At 46.9% G+C, this 25,697-nt stretch overlaps 1 protein-coding gene across 1 annotated transcript in view; it reads left to right on the plus strand.

Moving 5' to 3' along the window:
* Nucleotides 1–25,697, plus strand: part of SLC1A5 (solute carrier family 1 member 5) — a 73,709-nt gene that overhangs the window by 30,754 nt on the left and 17,258 nt on the right. Inside the window, exon 7 of the mRNA XM_044055625.1 lies at nucleotides 4,478–4,612. Coding sequence (XP_043911560.1) covers nucleotides 4,478–4,612 — 135 coding nt within the window. The remainder of the gene's footprint in view (nucleotides 1–4,477; nucleotides 4,613–25,697) is intronic.

The following is a 25,697-nucleotide window of genomic DNA, read 5'->3' on the forward strand; positions in this document are numbered from 1 at the left end:
GCCTACCAGGGAGCAACTGGAAGCACCCTTGGGCGGAAAGTTAGCTATATTTTCGAAAAACTGGCATTGTATTACAGGAGACAAATGGACATTGCAAACAATAGACAAAGGCTACAGGTTTCACTTCCACACTTTACCAAAAAAGAGAGGAATGCCAAACCTTCCACCAAGCCAGAAGACAGAGGTTCTAAAACAAATCATCAACCTTCTAAGGATAAGAGCAATAGAAAGGGTACCATCTATGGAACAAGGCCAAGGATTTTACTCCAGACTATTCCTTGTACCAAGAAAAGAAACTCAATGGAGGCCTATTCTCGACTTGTCCGCACTAAACACATATCTCATTGTACCAAAATTCAAGATGCTGACCCTACAGCAACTTCTTCCCATGTTGGGCAAGGAGTCTTGGCTGGTGACTCTAGATCTCAAGGAGGCATACCTGCACGTCCCTATACGACCAGATTGCAGAAGACACCTCAGATTTCTTGCAGGATCAGAGCATTATCAATTCTCAGCATTGCCCTTTGGCTTATCTACTGCGCCCAGAGTATTCACGAAATGCCTGGCATCAGTAATTGCACATTGCAGACTTCAGGGAATTCAGATCTACCCATACCTGGACGACTGCCTAACACAAGCGGACAACGAGACAAAAATAATAAAGGATTTGGCCTATGTCATACAACTGTTACAAGCCTTGGGATACACAGTCAACATCCAGAAGTCAAGACTAGTGCCATCCCAAAGGATAACATTTTTGGGTGCAGATCTGGGCACAATAACTCAGATGGCTTTTCTCACAGAAGAAAAACAAAAGCAACTCCCAGTCTACTTCATGGCTTTGACAAGACAAACTCAGCTTACTGCAAGGAAAGTCCTGCAGGCCCTGGGTTACATGGCATCTTGCATAATCTTGATCCCGCATGCCAGGCTGCATATGAGAAAATTACAATGGTACCTAAGGAATGTATGGTCTCAACACAGACACAGTCTAGAAACCATGATACCAATAATTCCATGCCTGAAAAAAGAATTCCAGTGGTGGGCTCAGGCCTGCCAGACCAACAGAGGGTTGCCTTTCCACAAACCACAACCAAGGCAGACCATCACCACGGACGCCTCAGACCTAGGCTGGGGGGCACACATGGAAGACAAGTGTATCCAAGGCCTATGGTCTCAAGACCAGCTGAATCTACACATAAATCTAAAGGAGATGCTGGCAGTGAAGCATGCAATCGAGGCATTCCAATCATTCCTCCAGCAAGGACATCTGCTGATAAGGACAGACAATACCACAGTCATGTGGTACATCAACAAACAGGGAGGCACGCATTCCTACCCTCTATGCCGGATGGCAATGGACCTGTGGAACCTAGGCCTGAATCTCAACATTCAACTGCAGGCCAAATTCGTACCGGGAAAAGAGAATTCACTAGCAGACAGCTTAAGCAGAACTACCTCGGATGCTCACGAATGGATGCTGCATCCAGACATCTTCAAAAACATAACAAAAAATGGGGAATGCCAGAAATAGACCTGTTCGCCTCCCCACTCAACCACCAACTGAAGAAATTCTGTTTAAGAGAATACCACCCACAAGCCTGGAGGGTGGACTCCCTTTCTTTCAGCTGGAAGGCCCTGACAGTTTATGCCTTTCCACCTCTCCCATTGATGTACAAAGTTCTACTGAAGATCAGGGAGGAACAGCCAAAGGTGATTCTGATAGCTCCAGACTGGCCAAGGCAGCATTGGTATCCGCTACTGAGAAGCATGTCTCGGACGAACTCGTGGCCTCTACCCCTATGGCCTTTACTTCTAACACAGAACAACTACAAGACCCTGCATCCAAACTTGAAAACGCTGCAGCTAACTGCCTGGAAAATTGCATAATTCAAAACCAAACTGTTTTATCTCAGAGGGTCAAGGACATTATCCTGGAGGCTCGCAGACCCTCCACAAGAAAAACATACTCAGCTAAATGGAAGAGATTCCTCATTTGGAGTGCATCAAAGGGTACAAATGTCACACTGGCAAACCTAGCACACATCCTAGAATACTTAGCAGAACTGTTCCACAATGGCCTGTCCTATTCTTCCATTAAGATTCATGCTTCAGCCATTTCAGCAGAGTACAACATGGATCCTCCTATCTTCTCTCACCCTCTCCTCAGACAATTTTTAAGAGGGATCAAAAATGTAAAACCTCCAAGGAAACCACCTCTGCCTGCATGGGATCTCAATTTTGTGCTGGAAAAATTAACACTTCCACCTTTTGAACCAGCAGCATCAGCAGACTTATAGTTCTTATCTTGGAAAACTGCTTTCCTTCTAGCAATCACTTCAGCAAGAAGGGTATCCGAGTTACAGGCATTAATGGCAGTGCAGCCTTTCCTAATCTTTCACCAGGATAGAGTGTCTCTGAGAACCAATCCTACTTTCATGCCAAAGGTGGTATCCTTGAACCAAGCTATTCATTTACCTACGTTCTTCCCTAACCCACAGAACAGGGGGGAAAAACTGTTGCACACCTTGGATGTACACAGACAACTACGCTACTATCTGGATAGAACTAAAACCAGCAGAAAAACTGACCAGCTTCTGGTAGCATATACAACTGGAGTGCAAGGAAAAGCAATTTCCAAACAGACAATTTCAAAATGGATAGGAAATTGCATTCGATTCTGCTACTCTTTTCATGGAAAGACAACTCCTGAAAATATCAGGCCTCACTCCACAAGAGCCACAGCCACCACTACAGCTTTCCTACGAGGAGTGGCTGCCAAAGACATTTTAGAAGCTGCTACTTGGAGCTCCGTGCATACATTTGCCAAGCATTACAATCTTCCTTTATACTCCAGATCCCGAGCAGGTTTTGCAACTGCAGTTTTACAGGGGATCTTAACTACACCATCATTATCTTAGTACCTCCTCCCCCAGTTTGGCTATGGTATTCTACCCATATGTTATGACTGCAGATGCATCCTTGAAGGACATAGTACAGTTTTGTACCTACCATAAATGTAGATGTCCGATAGGTATGCATCTGCAGTCAGGATTACCCACCCTCCTTCCCCTCTGTGGTATTCCTAGGGTGCTTACCCCTCTTTTAGCTAGCTGGGGGAATCTATTATGGTGTATTTGTTTGTATGTATATATGTGTGTATATATATATATATATATATATATATATATATATATATATATATATATATAGTTTGCTTACTACTGTTTGGAATTTTCATACATTTATCCAAATTTAGCCTTCCTAGAGGGCACCTGGCATCTGGGGCAAGAAACACTGAGGAAAATGGCGTCGGCTGATGCCTTTATACCCCCAGAAGCTCTGACGTCGGGTGAAGTGCGACATCAGCCGAGGCCAGACCCAGACTTTGGAATCCGGCCGACCGAAGGGCTGCCTGAGGCAGGACAACCCATATGTTATGACTGCAGATGCATACCTATCGGACATCTACATTTATGGTAGGTACAAAACTGTACTTTTTTCTTAGGGCTGAGCTTAATTATTATGGGTACTTGTATTGATGTTACTTAACAGAGTTAAGTCTTCTAGGATGAGAGAGATCCTCTTTTCTCACTCTGTAAATTGTTTGCCTAATCTGTCCTAGGCATTTTTTACAAGTTTCAGTTATTTCCTTTTCAGGGTATATGACAGCCATTTCTGCACATTATGTAGTCCTGAGGAGAGGCAGACGTTTGTTTTCAGGCACTGATAATCATACCCCTCCCCCCAAAATAAATCCACTGTAAACTAAGCAAACGTCCATAAATCTACAGAAGCACAGTGCTGAGTCAGAGTGTTGCAGCTGTTCATTAAGAGTTTAATGATATTTCCTTTTATTTGTCTTTACAGTCCCAAGCTGTTTGCCACTATGGAGTTAGAAGGCTGTATATGGAATTCAAAGTAACGTTTTGCTATACACAAAGTTGCTTCTAGGAAAATTAATTTCCTTCTTTTGGGTATGGTTTGGTGCATTAAACTGTGCTGTTGACAGATGAGAAGGCAGTTTGTTTAGTGCAAAGGGTGATATCTGATACAACAGTATTCATTACATCTTTGAATTTGTACCTCCATATGTTAACAGATAACTGCTGAGTTGAGGGGCAGAAATAGAGTGAGCAAGATAGTTAATAGCAAACTGTCTACCTCTTCTGGGATTAGACTGCACCAGTCTAAATTTAGTTTGAGGGAAGTTTTTTTTAAAGGCATCATCTCTGGTACACAAGTATTATCCATTTGTAGAAACTGTTCACAGCAGTCACAGTCACTGGTAGAGTATGTATCTTGATTAAAGAAAAGCACCAAAAAAGATAAGTGAATAGATAGCTTATAAGCATGCCTTTTCATTTGTGGTAAAATTTGTGGAGATTCTTTAAGCTATTGGACTGTCTTTGGCACACATCATAGTGTAGAATTTTGTTGTGTGCACTACACTTACCTGTAATTTTCATTACTCCAGGGTTACAGCTACAGCATCAAGTGTTGGTGCAGCTGGGATCCCAGCCGGTGGTGTCCTTACTCTTGCCATTATCCTTGAAGCTGTCGGACTCCCAACAAATGATATCTCACTCATCCTAGCTGTTGACTGGCTTGTGTAAGTGTTGCTTTCTTGTTTGTCATGTTTTTGGAATGAACGCCCTGGCATATTAGCATCGGCATGGCATCCTTTCATAGATGTAACTCTCACTATTTTGTAAATGAATGCATGTTTTGTAAAGCATGTAGTTTATAAATGTGATCTGTGTTGGCACAGTGAATAGATATTTTTATTAGCCAAGGGTGAGTTTTTTTTTTTTTTTAAGATACTCTGGTTCTTTTATAAATGGTTCCAATGGTTTGGATTAAAATGTTTCTGTATAAATAGATAGATAAAATAAGTCAATAAATAAAGATTGAGATGAATGTTATCCATAGAAAGAGGGTATGCCTAAAGTAAAGGATCCTAAAAAAACAAGAGGTGAAAGAGCCGTGTGTGTGTGTGTGTGTGTGTGTGTGTGTGTGTGTGTGTGTGTGTGTGTGTGTGTGTGTGTGTGTGTTTGTGTGTGTGTAATTAAAATAAATAAATAAATATATATATATATATATATATATATATATATATATATATATATATATATATATATATATAATATATATTTATATATGTGTGTGTGTGTAGTTAATTAGTTACTTGCTGTTTGAAAGTTCTTTCTCGGTTAGGTAGTTAATTTTAAATTTAATTTTTTTTTTTTTTTTGTGGGCTTATGGCGGATAAGCCTTTGCCTGGTTTCAAACGTTGCACTTTTTGTGGACATAAAATCCCCAACTAGGATGCCCACAAGGTGTGCATATATTGTTTGGGAGCTGGTCATTTGAAGGCGGATTGCACTGTCTGTGTCTGTTTTAATCAGTTAGCATTGGCCAATAGGAGAAATAAATTGATTCTCAGGGGTCTTCTTCCTTCGTCGGCTCTGGAGGCTCAGAACTCTTCCTTGGCTTCTTCTTCTTCTTCAGCTTCCACAAAAGAGGCAGAAAGGAAGTCTTTCCCTATCTTCCCAAGGGACTCTCTAGAGCCTAGACAAAGAAAACTTCGGATCCAGCTCCCTTGGATCTGAAGAAATTACATCCCCCTTCAGATCCATCAGCATCTTTGAATCCAGGGGATATTATTACTATATCACCACCTCTTCTGTTGGCTTCTATGTCGGATCCCGTGTTTCAGGATCCGAGAGCCTCGACGAAGTCCCTGGCTTACTGTACTAAATCTAAACACTCCTGACCCCCCTCATTGGCTTCATCCAGGTCCTCTAGAAGCTGGTCCAAGATGGATATGGACAGAATGATGAGATTCCTAAAGACCCAGATCCAGATGTGGTTTGTCGCGGCTTTGTCCCCTGTCTGATCTGTGAGCTACCCTGGCCATACCTTCAGAACTCCTCCTCCATTTCGACCTTCAGTTTTGGAATTACAGGATTTGGGACTGCTGTGTATGCCGGGCTTGTTGCAGGGGAAGATGGGGAGAGACTTCCTTTTTGCCTCTTTTGTGAAAGCTGAAGAAGAACAGATGCCTGGTGCTAGAGCCATGGGCTCAAGCTTAATGCCAAGAAATGTGTAGTTATCCCCTTTGATAGGTGGCAGGATGCTAATCATCGAAAGTGTGATGAGAGACTTGGGGAGGATGCTAATCATCGAAAGTGTGATGAGAGACTTGGGGACACAGATGGGCAGTGGACTCACTTTCGATACATCGCCACAACAGTCAGGAAATCCTATGTGGCATACCTCATCACTAAGAGCTTTTCATCCAGAAAAAAGGAGGTCATTGTTCCACTAAACTCATCCCTCATTAGACCCATTATAGAGTATAATGCCCCGTTTGGTATGTACCTCACAAGACATCTGCAACAGCTGGAAAGGCCACAGAAATACCTCACTAAAAGAATCACAGGCCTAAAGCAGATGCCATATGCTGACCGTCTAAAAAAAAAAAAAAAAAAAAAAAAAAAACTCCATCAATACTCTGTGGCATATCGTCTACTCAGGCGATCTCTGCTTAACATACAAGGCCATGTCAAACCCTGAGCTGTTGGACATGCTCCACTTAAAGAAATCCTAATCCCTCTGAGCCATACGGTCCAGGGATCTAAACCTTGTCATCACAATGAACAAAACATGCTGGAGGGATAGGTTCCTGATCCAGAGACTCCCCGTACTCTGGAATAGACTGTCCATACATGTCAAGCAGAGCGCCTCATTGGCCCTCTTCAAAAGGAACCTTGATGATTGGATGGGAGATAGGAAATTCACCCCGGGGATCATGTCAGTCGCCCTGCTAGACAGGGGCCCGGAGAAGTAAATATTGTGGGAAGAAATATCCAGGGAATTGGGAATTACTATGGCTAGGCTTGCATAGGCCCTAGGGCCGATAGCCTAGTACCAACCTATGAAACCTCATGCCCTGGTTGATTTGGTATCCCTCCGGGTATGAAAGGAATCCGACACCATCTAGCCCATACCCAAGCGACCTAATAGGTTCCTGGTACCCCCGGCAGATAGGAAACATTGGGCATTTATGCCTCAGCCACCTTTGAGCTGAGGTCGTTGAACTACCCGACCTCTCTGTGAGTCCATGCCTGCAGAGGAATTTAAAAAGTTTCCCCAAGCTGACTGCTCTATCTTCCGTCGCCAGCTCATCAACGAGGTTGATCTCCCATACCATGGAGGGCACCTCACGAGCAGCTGGTTCAGGACTTTCCCCAAGTAGGCTTGCTTGGATGAGGCTTTGTGAATGCCCCTTAACAATAGCTGCTCGCTGTTTGAGCCATTGGTTCGAGATATTCTCACCCACAATGAAAAGGGCGGGAAGACCCTTTCTGCTGTAGGAATCAAATTTTCTGTGACCCAGGGGTCCTTCTCCAGGCACCAATGTGGGGGCAAGAAAATGTGGTTTCATAAATTCCAAGGGCCTTTCCAGGGCATGTGCAGGGAATCCTTCTCTAGAGGCAGAGGAGGAGGGTTTGATGGTAGGTGTCATCCTAGAGGCAGAAGGGGCTCGCAAAACCAGAGCTTTAGAGAAACCTTTTCCGACAAGCCCTATCATTGCTCCTGAAGCACTGCCCGACTGTCTGTCTCTGGAGGCAGTCGGGGGGGGGGGGGTCAACTGGCTTTGCACTCAGAAGCTTGGACCCATTTGAGTCAAAACCGCTGTGTGCTAAGCATAATATCCAGATACTACAACATTCCCTTTTCTCTTCTTTCAAACTCTTAAGAACCTCCCCCACATGCCACCCAGTTGGAGGGAGCAGGCAGCATAGGAAATTCAACAACTGTTGCAAAAAAGAGTCATCCAAGAGGTCCCAGCTGCACAAAAGGATTCAGAACCTACTCCTGCTTCTTTTTGGTGCCAAAAAAAAACAGGGGACCTAAGACCCATTCTGGATCTAAGCAAGTTAGGTAATGTAAAGAAGTTGAGGTTCCAAATGGTTACAGTTCAGTCCATTCTGCTATTTGTTTTGCAAGGACGACTGGATGTGCTCAGTACGTGTCCTTGATCTATCATCACATCAAAATAGACAGGCACTCCAGCAGATATCTGCACTTCCGGCTGGGAGCCAATCATTTCCAGTTCAGAGCACTGCCCCTTGGTGTTCCAAATGCATGGCAGTAGTAGCAGCTCACATGAAGCTCAAAGAATTCTGAGTGTTTCCATACTTAGATTGGCTCCTTACCGCTCAGAGTTCAGGTGGGTGTGGGGGGGGGGTAGTACAATGAGAAGATGGTCCAGGACACATAGTCCCCTATTGAGACCAGGTTGCATATCAGTGTCCTAGAGATGAGAGCAGTTCTAATGTTGCGTGCCTTTCAGGGTGCTCTCCCCTTAGGGACTGTTGCAGTACACACTGGCAACATGTCTGTTGTCTGGTGCATCAACAAATGAGGAATTCATTCTTGCCCCTTGTGCAGAGAGGCCATGAGGGTGTGGGAGTGGACAGTATCTTCAGACTGCCTTCTAATTGCAATGCATATCCTGGGGGAAACCCAACTATCTGGAGGACAGACTCAAATCGCTCTTGGTCCCGCATGAGTGGTCCTTCAGTCACTGACAAACATGGCCTTCAGTCGCTAGGGCCAAGTTTGCTGTGACCTGTTTGCCTCTCCCCTTCACAAATGCAGCTTTCTTGGTTCTAATCCCTCCGGGGGAGTCCTTCAGGTATGCACTAGTCCACAATTGGCCCCCGGGTCACCTATATGCTTACCGTCATCTTCCTCCCATCCTAAAGTTTCTTCAGAAGGCAAGCAATCATCATTGCCCCCTTCTGGCCTCGACAGCTGCAGTTCCCCTTCCTCTGGTCTCATCTGAAATATCCCCCTTGGATACCGAAGCCAAGTCAGGGCCTCCTTTCTCAACTGTCAGCGATACAGCATTCAAATCTTTGTGCACTCAGACTGACCTCTTGGTTTCTCCACTTCCAACCCTAGTGTGACAGTCCTGGAGTAATACTCCGGTTTGAAAGATACTTCTAGCTTCGCAAAGGACTCCCACCAAAAAAATCTACACCAGTAAGTGGAAAAGGTTTGCCTGTTGGGCTGCAAACAAACATTGACCCTTTCTCAGCACCAGTTTGACATTTTGCTGTGCTATTTCCTAGTACTCCATTCGAAGATGATGCTAGCTTCTCTACTTTCAAACTTCAGTTAGCTGCCATTTCTAATTTCCATACTGCAAGTTTATCTGTTTCCCTGTTCACCTTTAGGTTGTGCAAATCCTTTATGAAAGATGTTTTCTTGTTGAGGCCTCCTGCCGAGGACCCCTACTGTCCTTGGATTCTCACTGTTGTGTTGCAGCCTTTGACCCAGGGACCCTTCAAATCAGCTGAAGTTTTTGTTATGGAAGACCATCTTTTTGGTGGTTATAACTTCCGCTGAGAGAATTTCTGAACTACAAGCCTTATCCTCCAAACCTCCTTACATAGTCTTTCATAAGGGCAGGGTTTCTTTACATACCAATCCTTCCTTTATGCCTAAAGTAGCCATTGAAAACATTATCAACCAATCCATTCAATTCCCAGTGTTCTCTCCATATTTCTTCAGTAAAAGGGAGTATGTACTTCACCTTCTAGACGTTCATAGACAACTCCATTTTTACCTGCACAGGACCAAGTAACACAGGAAGTCTGAACAACTTTTTGTAGCCTTTTCATCTAATAGATTGAGACAGACAGTGTCCAAAATTACCTTGGCAGAATGGGTATCTGGCTGCATTTCATACATTTACTCACTCAAGGGACTGGAATTACCTAGACCTCCCAGAGCACATTCCACAAGAGCCATGGCTACTACTTCATCCATTTTCTATTCTAGAACCTCCCATCGATGATATTTGCACAGCAGCGACATGGTCTAGCAGTCGCATCTTTGTATCACACTGCAACTTGGATATCATTTCTAGGAGCAGGGCCTCCTTTGGCTCGATGGTGCTCTCGCATATCCTTCCACGAGGCCATCAGGGATCTACGTATCTATGGACTCTGATCCTGTCATGAGGAGGAATGAAGAAGACAACAAATTAAAAGGTTATGTCTTACTATAATTTGGCATCTGTGTTGCCTTGCTTCATTCCAGCTCACCTTCCCACCCAACCACCCCCTGCCTCTTTTGTTCTAGAGGATCCTGGAGTATGCAGAGACTCCTCATCTGCTATTCCTTTGTTGTATGGGTGTTGGATGTATAGAATCAGCAAACTCAATCTGAGGTATTTAGGTGGAAGTAATGCATTATGGGTAATAGGAAGGAGATTGAGAGTAGGATCCGAGTCTGTAGAATGTGGCCGAGCCAGATCTAAATGTCAGATCTGAGACCCTATCCTGAGGAGGAATGAAGACAACACAGGTGCCAAGTTATGGTAAGACACAACCTTTTACTTGTCAGTGTCATGCTTTAGTCTATGCCTTGGAAATCACTGTGCAGGTCACTGACAGCCTTAATATTTCCCTAAAATTCACTCCATGTATCTTTAGCTGTGGATAGTGAACAAAACATCTGCTGGGATCTAATGCTGGAAAGTTTTTCAACTGGAAAAAGACCTTGGCTGGTCTGTAGTTTTTAAGAGTTACTCTAATCCTTCTGAATGGATAAACTGCATTACAGGCCTTAAGGGTTTGACATTTGATGAAACACACTAGCATTGAGCTTTCTTTTCTAACTAATTACAATAATGTAAGTGATCTGAAGTAGTTAACTTCATTTGTGCATCAACCTATGGGTTATTGGATCCACATCGGATCCGAGCCGGTAGTTTCCAACAGCTAAGATCTGAGCTCCAGGCTCCTCCCCCTTACCCATAACTCCCTGCCATCCCTTCCTGACCTCAGATCTAGTTTGCCGCGGTTACACCAGAAGCTTGATCTCGAGCTTCCAGGTCTTCAAGAGTTTTTCTGTGAGAAAAATCTTTTCTTTTTCGATTATAGTTAAAGTTTTTGAGTGAGTTTTGTGTGTGCGTTACCTTTCCATTAGTTTTAGAGTAATTGTTAGCCTTTCCTCCCCCGTTTCTCGTGAGAGCGTTAGGGTGTGTGTGTGTGTGTGTGTGTGTGTGTGTGTGTGTGTGTGTGTGTGTGTGTGTGTGTGTGTGTGTGTGTGTGGTTTTCGGGGCCTAATGTGTGCGTTTTTAGGTTATGTCTGAGACCGCCAAAACTTTTTTTCTCCAAGTGTACAGAGTGTGGCCATAAGCTTTCCCCGGCTGATGGCCACACTCGGTGCGTTATATGCCTTGGGGGTCCAGAGCGAGAAGGACGGGAAGACGTCTGCCATCGGAGTCTGCTTTTCTGCTCCCCAGAGGTCCTTCTCAAAGAACCAAAAGGGACAGAAGAAGATGTAGTTCCGAAAGTCTCAACAATCCCGTTTTGCTCCGGAAAACCCGTCCTTCAGAGGCAGGAGGAGGACAAGGTGGATGCCGCCCTAGAGGCAGAGGGGGCCCGGAGAACTTTCGGTCCAGAGAACCTTTCTCTGATCGGCCCACACAGCAACCCTGAGGGGTTACCCGACTGCTCCACTCTGGAGGCAGTCGGGGGGGGTGGGCATTTCTCGAAGCATCTAGCAACTTCGGAGTCCATCATGACAGACCGCTGGGTGCTTCCAATTATATCCAGAGGCTACAAGATTCCATTTCTCCATCCCCATCTCAGACCCAGGTACCTCGGAGATTTCCCACCCGATCAGAGGGAGGCCGCAGCCGCAGAAATTTGTCAGTTGCTAGAAAAAGGAGCAATCTAGCACGCCCCCCCCCCCCAGACCAGTACGAATCGGGCTTTTACTCCAGGTTCTTCTTGGTGCCAAAAAAGACGGGTGATTTAAGACCAATCCTCGACCTATCCCTCTTGAACCTGGCAATAGCCAAAGAAATGTTCCGGATGGTCACTCTTCAATCCATTCTCCCCCTCTTGCAGGAGAATGACTGGATGTGCTCCATAGACCTCAAGGATGTGTACTACCACATCTTGATGGACAGACTATCCAGGAGGTTTCTCCGCTTCAGGCTAGGAGCCAGCCATTACCAATTCAGGGTCCTCCCCTTTGGTCTCACCACGGCCCCCCGGGTGTTCACCAAAGTGTTAACTGTGGTAGCGGCCCACCTGAGACTCCAGAGAATTCAGGTCTTTCCATACCTGGACGACTGGCTCCTGACCGCCCCCACAAGGCATCTACTCTGCACAGCCAGGAATTTCTTTCTTCGACTAGCTCCCCGGCTGGGAATCACGATCCATGCTGGAAAATCCTCCCTGCTCCCGACTCGGATCATAGATTTTATCGGAGCCAGATTGGACACAAACCAGCTCTTAGCCTTCTTAACCCCGGACCGGATGTGATCTCTATGACTCCATGTGCAGGCCATTCTTCATTGCCCAGCCCCTCCGGCAGAATTGGTCCTGAGGGCCCTAGGCTCGATGGCGGCTACCATCAATCTCCTTCCCATGGCGCGCCTAAATATGAGGATTCTGCAATGGACCCTCCAAGTCCAATGGTCCTTCCTGCCTTATCCCCTGAGCCATCCTTTCCCTCTCAGCAGGGTTTGTAGGAGAGCCCTCTTATGGTGGCTCCAGTCTCTGGACCTCCAAAAGGGGCGCCCCTTCTCTATGTCCCCTCCCCTAGACACGGTGACCACGGACGCCTCTCGCCTCTGGTGGGGGGGGCATTGGTTGGGCAGGACCGTCCAAGGTACGTGGAACCAGACAGAGACCTCACTGCATATCAATGTCTTAGAGATGAGGGCGGTGCTGTTAGCATTGCAAGCACTTCAGAGCCTTCTTCCCGTCCTGACTATTGTGATCCAAACAGACAATATGTCAGTCGTTTGGTATGTCAACAAACAAGGGGGAAACCAGGTCCTATCCACTTTGTCGAGAGGCCGTGAGAGTTTGGGAATGGGCGATTTCCACCAACCGCTTTCTTAGCGATGCACATTCCGGGCCGGTCCAACATCCTAGCAGACAAATTGAGTCGCACCATCCTCTCGCCGTACGAGTGGTCTCTGAATCCCAAAGTAGCGAAGCAGATCTTCTCCAAATGGGGTCAACCTTGTTGCGATCTTTTCACCTCTCCTTCAAACACTTAAGTGCAACACCTACTTCGCTCTAATTCCCCCACCCGGGGAATCCTCAAGAGACGCTCTGGTGCATGCTTGGCCACCCGGTCTACTTTATGCTTACCCGCCTCTTCCCCTGATGCTGAAGTTTCTGCAGAAAGCCAGACTGTTGGGGAGCACAATAATCCTCATTGCCCCATTCTGGCCTCGTCAGGCATGGTTCCCATATCTATGGTCTCATCTAGCGAATCCTCCCTGGATTCTAGATCCTGTCCCGGATATGATATCTCACCCTTTGGGCGTGCCGGCCCCGAACCTGGACAACCTCAAGCTCGCGGCTTGGTTGATCCAGTTCCACTGTTAGCTAGGACTCCCGGTATCTCTTCCCCGGTTAAAGCGATCCTAGTAGCTGCTCACAAGCCGTCTACTAGGAAAGTTTATTGTAGCAAATGGAAACGCTTTTCTATTTGGGAAGAACATCAGAAACTAGATCCTTTTACAGCTCAGTTACCAGCTGTGCTGGATTTTCTGTCAGGATTATTTGATCAGGGTGCTAGCTCTTCCACAGTCAAAGTCCAATTGGCGGCAGTCGCTCATTACCATGTTGGATGTGATCTTGGCCCTTTGACTTCATCCATATTGTGTAGGGCCTTCTTAAAAGGCACCTTCTTACCAAGACCTCCGGTGAAGGATGTAATTCCTCCTTGGGACTTATCGCTGGTATTACAGGCTTTAACAGCTTCTCTCTTTGAGCCTGCTGCTTCGGTAGATCTCAAATTTTTATCCTGGAAAACGGCTTTTCTGGTTGCTATTACTTCGGCGAAAAGGGATGTTGTCAAACTCGCCTTCATTCTTGCTGGATGGGTTCGGAGCCGATCCTCGGCTCCGACTCGGCATTTGCTAAGCTCGAGAGCTAATTTTACCAGCTCAAGGCAACCCTATATCCCATGATGCAAGGCGTGACTACCCAGATCTCGTTTGCCGCTTCGCGAAGAGGTCTTCTTTTACCAGCTCAGGTAAAAATTTTAGTATTTTGCTACTAAAGTCAGTCAGGAAATTCCTTTTTTTCCTTAATTCTCTTTCCTTAACAGTTAGTGTAAATTAGTACCTATCTGTCTTGCCCTTTATTCCCTTTCTCCTCTGTATAGGGATAGTTTTTCCTCCCTTCAGGCCTTAAGCCTCCCTTCCATTAATTTTCTGTCAGGAAGTGTGGGTGTGTTAATTAGTTTCCCCCCTCTTTTTTATTAGATATCTGTGTGACTGGGTTTGTGTGTGTGTGTTTTTTTACATAGCCATGTCAAAAGGCTGGGTCGGGAAAGCCCTCTAAGCCACCTAAAGCTGAGGCTGTGGTTCCTAAGCCTTTGGAGGTGGCTCCGACTCCTTCGGAGTCGAGATCGGTTCCGGGCGGAGCCGATCTTTCTATTTCTGAGGTGGTGGTGGTATCGGTGCCGGCTGGCTCCGATACACTTGCACCGATGTTGATGTCAGCTCTGATGCCGATCAGCTGTTGGCTCCAGCTGGAACCGAAGGGTCTTCGGCTCCGATGGCTCCTTCCAAGAAGAGATCTCGGTCTCCTTCCCTGGAGTAGATTCGCTCGGCTCCGGGATCTCCTCTCCTTTCGGAGCGGAGCCATCGGAGCCGATCTTCGAGGTCTTCCAGGCTGTCAGACCATGACTTGGAGAGGGTGGTAAGTAGACTGCTGAAGTCACAGGCACTGGCCCAGATGCTCCATAGCCCGTCTCAGCAGAAGACCGTTATCCCTCATCCCCCTGAAATTCCTCCTCCTACTCTCCTTCAGAGTTCGGAGCCGGAGCTTCTAGGAACGTTGACCATTTGTGCGCCGGAGCCGATACCTCCCCTGTCGGCTCCGTCGGCTTCGACTCCGATTTCCTCCATGAGACCTTCCTTGGAGGGATGCGGTCGTCTGGTCTCCCTTGTAGGCTCTGAGGGGGCGAGTGCCATCGGACCCTTGTCCGACCCCGCTCTCCCTCTTGGAGCTTCGGCATTGGTGAGCTCGGCACCGACATCAGCCTCGGAGTCTTCTCTTTCGGCGGGACTGGGGATTCCTGTTTCTTCGGAGCGGGAGTCTGCTGGCCTCCCTGGAAGGGGAGCCTTTGAGGTGATGAGGAGTGTTCTAGCCCCGGAGCTGAGTCAGAGGTCAATCCCATTAGCTCCTCCCTCTTCGGTGCCTGTCGATGTCTCTTCCCATTCTCTTGCTCCCGGACCCAGAGATCCATCGCCCCAGGTTTCCCCATTGGGAAGAACTTCCTCTTCCGAGGTTTTCCTGATCCTTCGGGAGAACCCCCGTGTAAGAGGACGTGCAAGAGGAACCACACAGACTCCCCTGAGTCTACGACATCAGATACCGACTTAGATGAGTTGGAGGGTTCCCCACGGTCCCCCTCTGAGGATGTCTCCTTTTCAGACATCCTGGAACTCCTTAAGCAGAGGGGGAACTGGCCTTCCATCAACCCCTCCAAGGATGAGTCGGTATACCTGGAGGCTTTTGGATCTTGACCCTCCACCTCCTGGGTGTCTCCGCCTTTCGACCCGCTCATGGAAGTGGTGGCTTGAAAGGCATGGGCGGCCCCGGATTCTGTGGAACCAGTCCCCAGGAGGCCTTCTAAATTCATCACGGCCCCCACGACAGACAGTTTCTCACTAAGGGTGTCCTTGTTGATGCCATGGTGGTGGTGGCTGCCACCAAGAAGGAACTTGCCGATCCTTCTGTACCTGTCCATCCTCCTAACAAGGACTCTAGGACCATGGATAGGTACGGTAAGCAGATGTTTTCCTCAGCGACCTTCGCTATGCGCTCGCTGAACTATCTCTGTCACTTTACACGGCTTCAGAGAGATATTCTCAAGGAGCTAGGTGAGGTAGTTCAGGATCCGTCAGCTGCTGGGGCTCAAAAAAAGATAGCCTCACAGCTCGGAATCCTAAATTCCATAACTAACTCCTCCATGCGGCTCATTTCTTATGCAGCCGATGGGGCGAGTAGAGCCGCAGGCACAGGAGTGACACTTAGGCGTCAGGCCTGGATGCGGCTTTGTAATTTTGCAGACCCTTTTAAGGCGTCCTTCACTAATACTCCCTTCGATGGTTCGGCTTTGTTCGGACCTCAGGTGAAGGACACATTGACCAGGTGTGAGCAAGACGGCAAAACTCTTTCTGCCGTAGGAGTCCATTTCTCTACCCTTTCAAGACCCTATCCCAAAGGTCAGAAGGGAGGGAAAATGTGGTTCCGTAAATCTCAGGGAGTCACGCCCAACACACGTGGTCATTTTACCCCCAGAGGCAGAGGGGGTAATAACAATAGACGCAGCCGTAGGGGCAGAGGTGGCCCGCAGAATCAGGGTAGCAGAGAGCCTCTCTCTCTGATAAACCCTTCCAGCATCCCTGAGGTGTTGCCCGACTGTCCACCCTTGGAGGCAGTCGGGGGAAGATTGTTGCTGTACCCAATAGCCTGGCGTTCCCTTTCTCAAGACAAATGGGTACAGTCGATCATATCAGAGGGTTACAATATCCCTTTCGCAAGATATCCTGTTCCTCATCAATCCCTTCCAGACGTTTCACCCGGTCTAAGGGAGTTGGCAAAGCTGGAGGTATCAAAGCTTCTGGCAAAAAGAGCCATCCAACTAGTGCCAGCAGACCAAGTAGGATCCGGAATCTACTCAAGATTCTTTTTGGTTCCCAAAAAGACGGGAGATTGGAGACCAATCTTAGACCTCAACAAACTAAACAAGTTTGTCAAGAAGGCAAGGTTCCGGATGGTCACGCTGCAGTCCATTCTACCCTTTTTGGGCAAGGACAACTGGATGTGCTCAATAGACCTTCAGGATGCATACTATCACACAAAAATTCACAGGCGCTCCAGAAGGTTTCTCCGCTTTCAGCTGGGGACCAGTCATTTTCAATTCAGAGCCCTGCCCTTTCGTCTCACTACAACCCCCAGAGTGTTTACCAAATGTATGGCAGTGGTCACGGCTCACCTGAGATGTCAAGGATTCCAGGTGTTTCCGTATCTAGACGACTGGCTCCTCTCGGCCACCACCAGGCATCAACTTCTCAAGGCCAGAGACTACACTCTTCACATCTGCAGCCAGTTAGGGATCTCTATAAACTTCGAAAAATCTTCATTGTCTCCTTGCCAATCTGTTACCTTTATAGGCGCAGAATTAGACACTGTCGGGATGTCAGCAAGACTCACAAACCAAAGAATTCTGGCCATCCAAAAGTATGTTCGGATCATACTACTCAGCAAAAAGATCAGGGACAGATTTGTCCTGAAGGTGCTAGGTCTTATGGCTGCGGCCATCGTGCTGCTTCCTTTAGCTCGCTTCCACATGCATCTTCTGCAGTGGATGTTGTTCACCCAGTGGTCCTTCCAGCAGCTTCCCATGCGCCACGAGATCTTCGTGACGCAATCTTGCAAGAGTCACCTAACCTGGTGGATGTCCTCTCCGCAACTCCATCAGGGCCGACTGTTTGTTCCCCCAGCCCCGGTTGCCACAGTCACTTCGGATGCCTCTCTGATCGGGTGGGGGGGGGATTATCAGGGCAGGATAGTCCATGGGACTTGGCAACCCATCGAATACCATCTGCACATAAATGTCCTAGAGATGAGAGCAGTGCTTTTAACGTTGCAAGCCCTCAGCGACTTTCTTCCTTTAGGGACTATTGCAGTTCAGACGGACAACATGTCCATAGTCTGGTATATCAACAAACAGGGCGGGACCAGGTCCATCCACTGTGTCGAGAAGCTCTCAGACTTTGGCAATGGGCAATCTCCTCTCATCGGTTTCTGATAGCAACGCATATCCCCGGGAAATCCAACCTTTTAGCGGACAGACTGAGCAGAGCTATTCTCATGCCTCACGAGTGGTCTCTCAAACAATCAGTAGTGGACGAGATATTTCAGAAGTGGGGCGTCCCTTGCTGCGACCTTTTTGCTACACCCAAAAACAACAAATGCCCAGATTTCTTCTCCCTCTCTCCACTACCAGGCCATCCCCCCAGAGACTCTCTAACCCAGGATTGGCCCCGGGGACTTCTCTATGCCTTTCCTCCATTCCCACTAATACCTCAAGTGATTCAGAAAGCTACCGTCTTGAGAGCCAAGTTGATTCTCGTTGCCCCTTACTGGCCTCGACAAATTTGGTTTCCATCCCTACATCGTTATCTCTTGGTTCAGCCTTGGCATCTAGATCCAATTCCAGATCTCCTGACCCACCATTCGGGTCATCTGCACCAGGCCATTCATTCTCTCAACCTCACTGCTTGGTTGCTCCACTTCCTTCCTTAGCCAGGCTCCCTATGATTTCTAATCCCGTGCGAGATATCATAGTAGCTTCTCTAAAGTCCTCTACCAGAAGGATTTATTCTAGTAAATGGCAGTGTTTTTCCTTCTGGGCAAAGTCCAGGGACATAGATCCCTTTACTGCTCCAGTGCATTCAGTATTGGAATTCCTAGCTGAGATTTTTCAATTGGGTTCTTCTTCCTCGACGGTTAAGGTCCAGCTGGCAGCGATCGCAAATTTTCATGTTGGCCTAGCGGATCAAAACATAATGTCTCACAAGCTTTGCAAAGCTTTTCTTAGAGGGATCTTTCTGCTGAAACCCCCAATCAAAGATCCCCCTCCGCAATGGGGCCTGAATTTAATGCTGGCATCCTTGATTCTGCCTCCCTTTGAACCGGCTGCTACATGTTCATTAAAATTTCTCTCCTGGAAGACAATTTTTCTGGTTGCTATTACTTCAGCCAGGAGGGTGTCTGAACTTCATGCTCTCTCTGTCCGTCCCCCATACTTTGTTTTCCACAAAGATAGAGTATCTTTAAGAACTAATCCATCTTTCTTGCCCAAGGTTGCTTCCCAGACGAATATTAACCAATCTATTGAATTGCCAGTTTTTTTCCCTAATTATTCTAACAGAGCGGAACAGAAACTCCATTGTTTGGATGTCCATCGCCAACTCAGATATTACTTGGACAGAACTAAACAATTCAGAAAATCTGATCAGCTGTTTCTTTCTTATGCAGAAAACAGGAAGGGTCTTCCGGTCTCCAAGGTGACCTTATCCAGGTGGCTGTCTTCTACCATTACTCATGTTTATCTCCTTAGGGGCAAGCAGCTGCCCTCGAAACCAAAAGCACATTCTACCAGACGCCTAGCCACTTCTGCAGCATTTCAGGATAGGCTTCCTATTGACACCATTTGTGCGGCAGCCACTTGGGCCACTCCTCACACCTTTGTTTCTCATTACAAACTGGACTTGGCCTCCAGGGACAGGGCTAGGTTTGGTTCCACAGTTCTCAAGAGTCTGTTCCATTGAGCCACCCAGGATAGAGGTGCGAGGGACGCGGTCCCATCCAGCAAGAATGAAGGCGAGTTTGACAACTTAACATTAAGAAGTTATATACCTACCATAACGTTCCATGTTAGTTGTCTTCTCTCGCCTTCTTTCTTGCATCCCTCCCTCCTTCCCCCTAGCCTGGACAGACCTTGAAGTTGTACTCTTCTCTGGGAACTATCCATTCCTTCTATGGGCTCCAGTAGGAAGTGTCACTAGTATCTAGTGGTTACCTTACTTTGTTTATTTCCACATTTAGTTCCTCTTCTTCCTTTCTGGGAAGAAGGTTACTGGCAGGGTTTTTTCTATAGCTACCAAACGAGATCTGGGGTAGTCACGCCTTGCATCATGGGATATAGGGTTGCCTCGAGCTGGTAAAATTAGCTCTCGAGCTTAGCAAGTCCGAGTCGGAGCCGAGGATCAGCTCCGAACCCATCCCGAGAGAAGACAACTAACATGGAACGTTATGGTAGGTACATAACTTCTTATTTCGGAACTTCAAGCCCTTTGTGCCAAGTCACCGTACTTGACTTTCCACAAGGATAGGGTATTTATCAGGACCAATCCCTCTTTTCTGCCCAATCTAACATCAACCAGTCTATTAATTTGCCAGTTTTCTTTCCCAATTACCAAAACAAAGGCGAATACAAGTTACACTCTTTGGATGTACACAGACAGTTAAGATTCTATTTGCATAGGACAGCCGGTCATAGGCAATCAGACCAGCTGTTTGTGTCCTTTGCTAAATTCAGTTTGGGGAAATCTGTTTCTAAAGTCACACTGCCCAGGTGGATTTCCCAGTGTATTCTCCTGGCTTATGAGAGTTCTGGCCGGCCTGCTCCTCATGGAGTCCATGCCCATTCTACCCTGTCTGTTTCTACCTCTGCTGCTTTTTGAGGTAGAGTTTCGTTGGATAACATTTGCTCTGCTGCCACGTGGGCTTCTTCTCATACATTTATAAACCACTATAAGTTGGATCTGGTTTCCAGAGGGAGAGCATCCTTTGGCTCCACAGTGCTCTGGAACATCCTTCCATAGGGCCTCCCAAGATTCAGGTAGCTGGGGACTCTGTCCCATAGGTTGATGCACAGATGAAGTTAACTACTTCAGATTAAGAAGTTATGTACTCACCATAACGTTCCATCTGAGTAGGTAAACTTCATTTGTCAGCAACCGTCCCTCCCTCCGCCCCCCTGTCCTCTTCGGATGTTCATAGATATTCCTACTTCATGGTGGATTGTATCCAGTTTACACTAGGCAGGTTGTGATTGCAGGTCTTGCTTTTAGGCAAACTCGATCTGAGGTCAGGAAGGGATGGCAGGGAGTTATGGGTAAGGGGAGGAGCTTGGAGCTCTGATCTTAGCTGTTGGAAACTGCCGGCTCGAATCCAATGTGGCTCTGATAACCCATAGGTTGCTGACAAATAAAGTTTACCTACTCAGATGGAACGTTATGGTGAGTACGTAACTTCTTATTCTTTGAATAGATATCATATTGTTTACCTTTTTTTTCTTTGGTATGTGTTTTCAGGTCATAGCTGAAATGTTTCCTTTGGGGTCGGCTTACCTACCTCGTTGGGTAGAAAAGGGAAAAATGTGTAGTTTTTCTTTTTTTTTTTTTTTTTTTTTTTTTTTTGTGCAGTGGAGATAGAAAATTTTGTGTTCTTTCAGAGTTTTCTTTCTTAGGATCACAACTTGGAGACATGTATAAAAAGACTTGACAAACACTACTTTAACTGTAAACCATAGTCCGTGATCCCTTGTATACCACCTGACATGCATATTCAAAGCAACGTGTACCAAATGCTTCAGAGATAGCTGTTAGAATCAGAAGTGTGCAGACATCTCTTTCTGTTCTTCAATTGACAGATCATGCTTGCAGTTTTGCTACTTTTATTAGTTCTCCCTCCCCCAGTTAGAGTACTGTTCATGTTTATTCCTTTCTTCTTCTCCAACAAATGCTGATAAAACCAAAAATTCACAGAAAAAGAATGCTAAAAGCTCAGGATAACCATAGAAAATGTTTTATTCCAAAACACAAGATGAATGCTTTTGTTTTAAAACATTTAAAACTTCATCACATCCTCGTTTTCTTTGGCTATCCTGAACTTTTAGCATCCTTTCTACTTCTGTTTGAAGTTCCCCTTGTAATTTACTGCAAGCTAGAGTTCTTGAATGATACTGGAGCTGCATTTCATCCGGCTGTAAAGATTTGCTGGTCTCAGAAATAGAAGATGTCCTTGTATTTCTATGTTGCAGTATTCTTTTTTTGTGGGATTTCCTGCCCCCAGGAGACTCGTACGTCAGCTCCTATACAAAAGCTTCAGCTTGGCTATTGCAGCTGCATGGGACGTCACACATTTTAGGCCCCTGGTTTTGTAGCCTTAAGTGACGTCTGCACTCACAGTCCTCAGAACTTTTCAGATGCAGACCGATGCATCATGTGTTTGCTCCTTCTCATCAGACGTCCAAATAAAGCTAAGTAACCTGTTGGGTTTTTGGTTTTTCATATCGTTATTGCTTAGGCTTGGTCAGTTGAAGCAGTTTATAGCCAATGTCAGGTAAAAAGGCTAAATGCCGATGTGGGCACTAGGTATCCCATAAAGATGCCCATGATATGTGTGTTAATTTCGTAGGCCAGGAGCACGACCATTCCGCTTGCTCCATTTGTCAATCATTTGTGCCGAAGACCCTCTACTTAGAAAACCAGCACCTTAAGCGGTTAGCCCTAAGAATGGATCCCGCTTCGGAGGCCACGTCAGAACCTCCGCATAAAAAGCCCAAATTTCCTAGGCCGTCTTTTCCTGCCGCTCCTTTACCCGATTTAGGAGCTGAGGAGCGCCCGGCGGATCCATCGACTTCAGTGACTACTTTTGGGGAAGCTGCTGCTGCTCAGACGACGACCGACACGTCCAAGGAGCCAACCCAGACCCTGACTACCATCGATTGAGGGGGAACCGGAATCAGTGGTATTCTGACTTCAGATACAGTTCCTGCTAAACCCGATTCCAGGCCGGTTCCAACATCCCCGCCAGCTAAAAAGAAGCAGAAAACCAAGCATGCCTCTGCCACTGCTGAAGGCCTACCTAATTGGCAGTCCTTCACTTCTTCCGTGATGCAGGCCTTTATGCCCCTTAGGCCATCAGCCTCATTTTCCACTACTCTGTCTTTGCTCAGTCCTAGGCCTGCTTCTGCCACCCCCCTCATGACATCTCAGGTTAGGGAAGAGGAGCATGATGCATCCTTTTGCTCCTCAGAGGACTCCATGTCTTTTACCTCCCAATTTGCATCTCCCCAAGAGTATTATTCTCCTGATGAGGAATCTGTTGAGGGGGAGTCACCCCCTGAGGATATTATATTTGGTGAGACCATCACCAAGATGAAATACTATTTCAAATGGGATACCTCACAGATGTCTGACACCCAAAAGAGGTATTTTCAGCTTGTTCAAGTTGAAGCCCCCTCCCCTTCTGCTGTTCCTCCAGTTCTACCTGCATAAATGGATGCCTTTAATTCTGCATCTAAGGCCCCAGACTCTCAGCCACCTGCCCCCAAACGACCAGATCGCTTCTACAAGGTGCCTGACAACCAAAAATACTTAGTCAAACCACCCTTGGCAGACCTAGCAGTGATTGCCACCTCCTCTGCAATCCAGATTCCTTCCATCCGCCTCACTCCTACCCACTGATAAAGACAACAAATATATGGATAGGATTAGTAAGTAGGTATACACATCCTCCACATTGGCTTTCAGAGCCATTAACTATTAGACTCACATGACTAAATAAGCTTTGGGCTTGGTATCTCAAGCCTCCTCTGTGCTGGCCTCTATTCCTGACAGCCCCATTAAGGCTGACATCTCTTCCAAACTTGCTCTGGCTACACAGGTAGCCAGACACTCTATTAGATGCAGCTATGATGCTGCAGAAGCCTCGGCTCGCTCTGCAGCGTCTGCTTCTGTTCTCAGTATATACTCCTGGCTGAGACATCAGAATCTCCCAGAAGACTTCAGGTCAAAGATCCTGGATGTCCCCTTGGATCACAGTTTCCTTTTCGGAAAACAATCTGCAGATCTTTTTAAGAGTCTGCAAGAAAAAAGTAAGGAATTGCAGGACATAAAACATTTACTGGTGTTCCCCATTCCCAAGTACTACATAACCTATCCAGCTAAAGCCACCGTTGTGAGGCGAAACCCAACACAGGCAGGTTCTTCCTCTTCCAGATCTAGAAGAGGTGCAAGAAGACCCACTGCTTCCAGATCTGCTGCCCCACATCCTCAGCCTAGACGGCCCTTTCAGGACAGAAGAGGCCCCAACAATGCATGAATGCCTTGCCCCCCCTTCCACTCTCAGCACACTTTTCCCACTGCCTCCCCTTCTGGCAAACCATAACCTCGGACCAGTGGGTACTATCCATAATAGAAAGGATATTTCCTCTCCTGGAAAGAAAAAACACCCATGAGAGGCATACCATACCCACCCAGAAACCAACAGCATCTCCTTCCACAGGTTCTGACAGACCTGCTGAAGCTGGGTACCATAGAACCTGTTCCCTCAGGACAAGAAGGAAAAGGTTTCTACTCCTAGTTCTCAAGAAAGACGGCCCTTGGAGACCCATCTTAGATCTCTACTTCCTAAACCTTTACCTTCAGGTGCCCACCTTCAAAATGCTGTCACTTCCAACCCTACTAATTCTCATACCAACCAAGGCTTATATGGTCACCTTGGACCTAAGAGGCCTACCTACACATACCCATCAGAACTTCCCACAGAAGATTCCTGCATTTCTCTGGACCCTCCTCTCATTTCCAATTTACTGCTTTGCCCTTTGGTTTGTCTGCTGTCCCCAGAGTGTTCACAAAATGCCTGGCCCTCGCCATTGCCTTCTGCAGAACCCAGGGAATCCAGATTTACCCCTATCTGGATGATATCCTAATACTGACTGAGTCAAAAGATACCCTCTCTAAGCATCTGCACTTCACCATGTCCCTTTTGCAGAATCTAGGGTTCACCCTCAACCTTGCAAAGTCCTCCTTGCACACAGACCAGGACAAGATTTTCCTGGGTTGCAGAATCCGAACGGACAGAATGAAGGCCTTTCTTCCTCCGGACAAAGTCCTATCCCTGACCTCCCACTTCCAAGGAGCTGCTACTGTCTCAGACAGTAACTGCAAGGCAATTCTTTTGACTCCTGGGCTTAATGGCAGCAACCATCCCTATGCCACCACTGGCCAGAATGCATATGCGCAAGCTACATTGGTACTTCAAAAACATTTGGTCCCAGCACCTGAATCACTTGGAACAAGTAATCCCCCTCCTTCCGTGTCTAAAGAAAGAAATCAGCTGGTGGATCCAACAAGTCCAGCTAAACCCAGGGCTTCCAGTTCAGCCCACCCTCCCAACCCTAGTAATGCATACAGATGCCTCAGATTCAGGTTGGGGAGCAACAGTGACGGCTTACAGGGTTCAAGCAAACTGGCACCCTCCCCTGAAGGCCAAACACATCAGTGTCAGAGAAATGACTGTAGTCGTCTTAGCTCTAAAAACATGTACCCCTCTGCTTCGACCAAGGGTCCTTCAGACAATACCACGGTAATGTGGTACATCAACAAACAGGGAGGGACGAAGGCATATCAGCTGTGCAGACTAACCCTACTGGTATGGGATCTAGCCTCTTGCCACAACTTGTCCCTGCAGGACAAGCAAGCAAGCAGCTCTCCTAAGCAGGACATCCTCTCTACAACACGAATGGATGCTGGACAGGACCATCTTCCTAGATGTAGTCCACTGGTGGGGCACTCCTCAAATAGACCTGTTTGCCTCCCCCCAGAACAGGCAGCTGAAGACCTTTCGCTCAAAGACCTACTCCCCTCTTGCCTGGACAGTAGACGCTTTCAACATCTCCTGGGAGGGGATGTTTCTTTATGCCCCCCGTCCACTGATTCAGAAAGTCGTCCTGAAAATCAGGAAGGACAAACTGAAAATCTTGTTAGTCATCCCCTACTGGCCAAGGCAGCACTAGTTCCCCCTACTTGACAATCTAGCCAAGGGCAAGTACTACAAGTTACCCTACAAGGTGGACCTCCTGACACAAAAAAAAAGGAACTCTCCTCCATCCACACTTGCAGATGTTAATGTCCTTCAAGGATGCATCTGCAGTCATCACATATGGGTTGTCCTGCCTCAGGCAGCCCTTCGGTCGGCCGGATTCCAAAGTCTGGGTCCGGCGTCAGCTGATGACACCCTTTCCACGACGTCAGAGCGCCTGGGGTA

Source organism: Protopterus annectens, chromosome 1.part0, assembly GCF_019279795.1.
Source record: "Protopterus annectens isolate FY-2018-M chromosome 1.part0, PAN1.0, whole genome shotgun sequence".
In the NCBI taxonomy this organism is placed as follows: Eukaryota; Metazoa; Chordata; order Ceratodontiformes; family Protopteridae; genus Protopterus; species Protopterus annectens.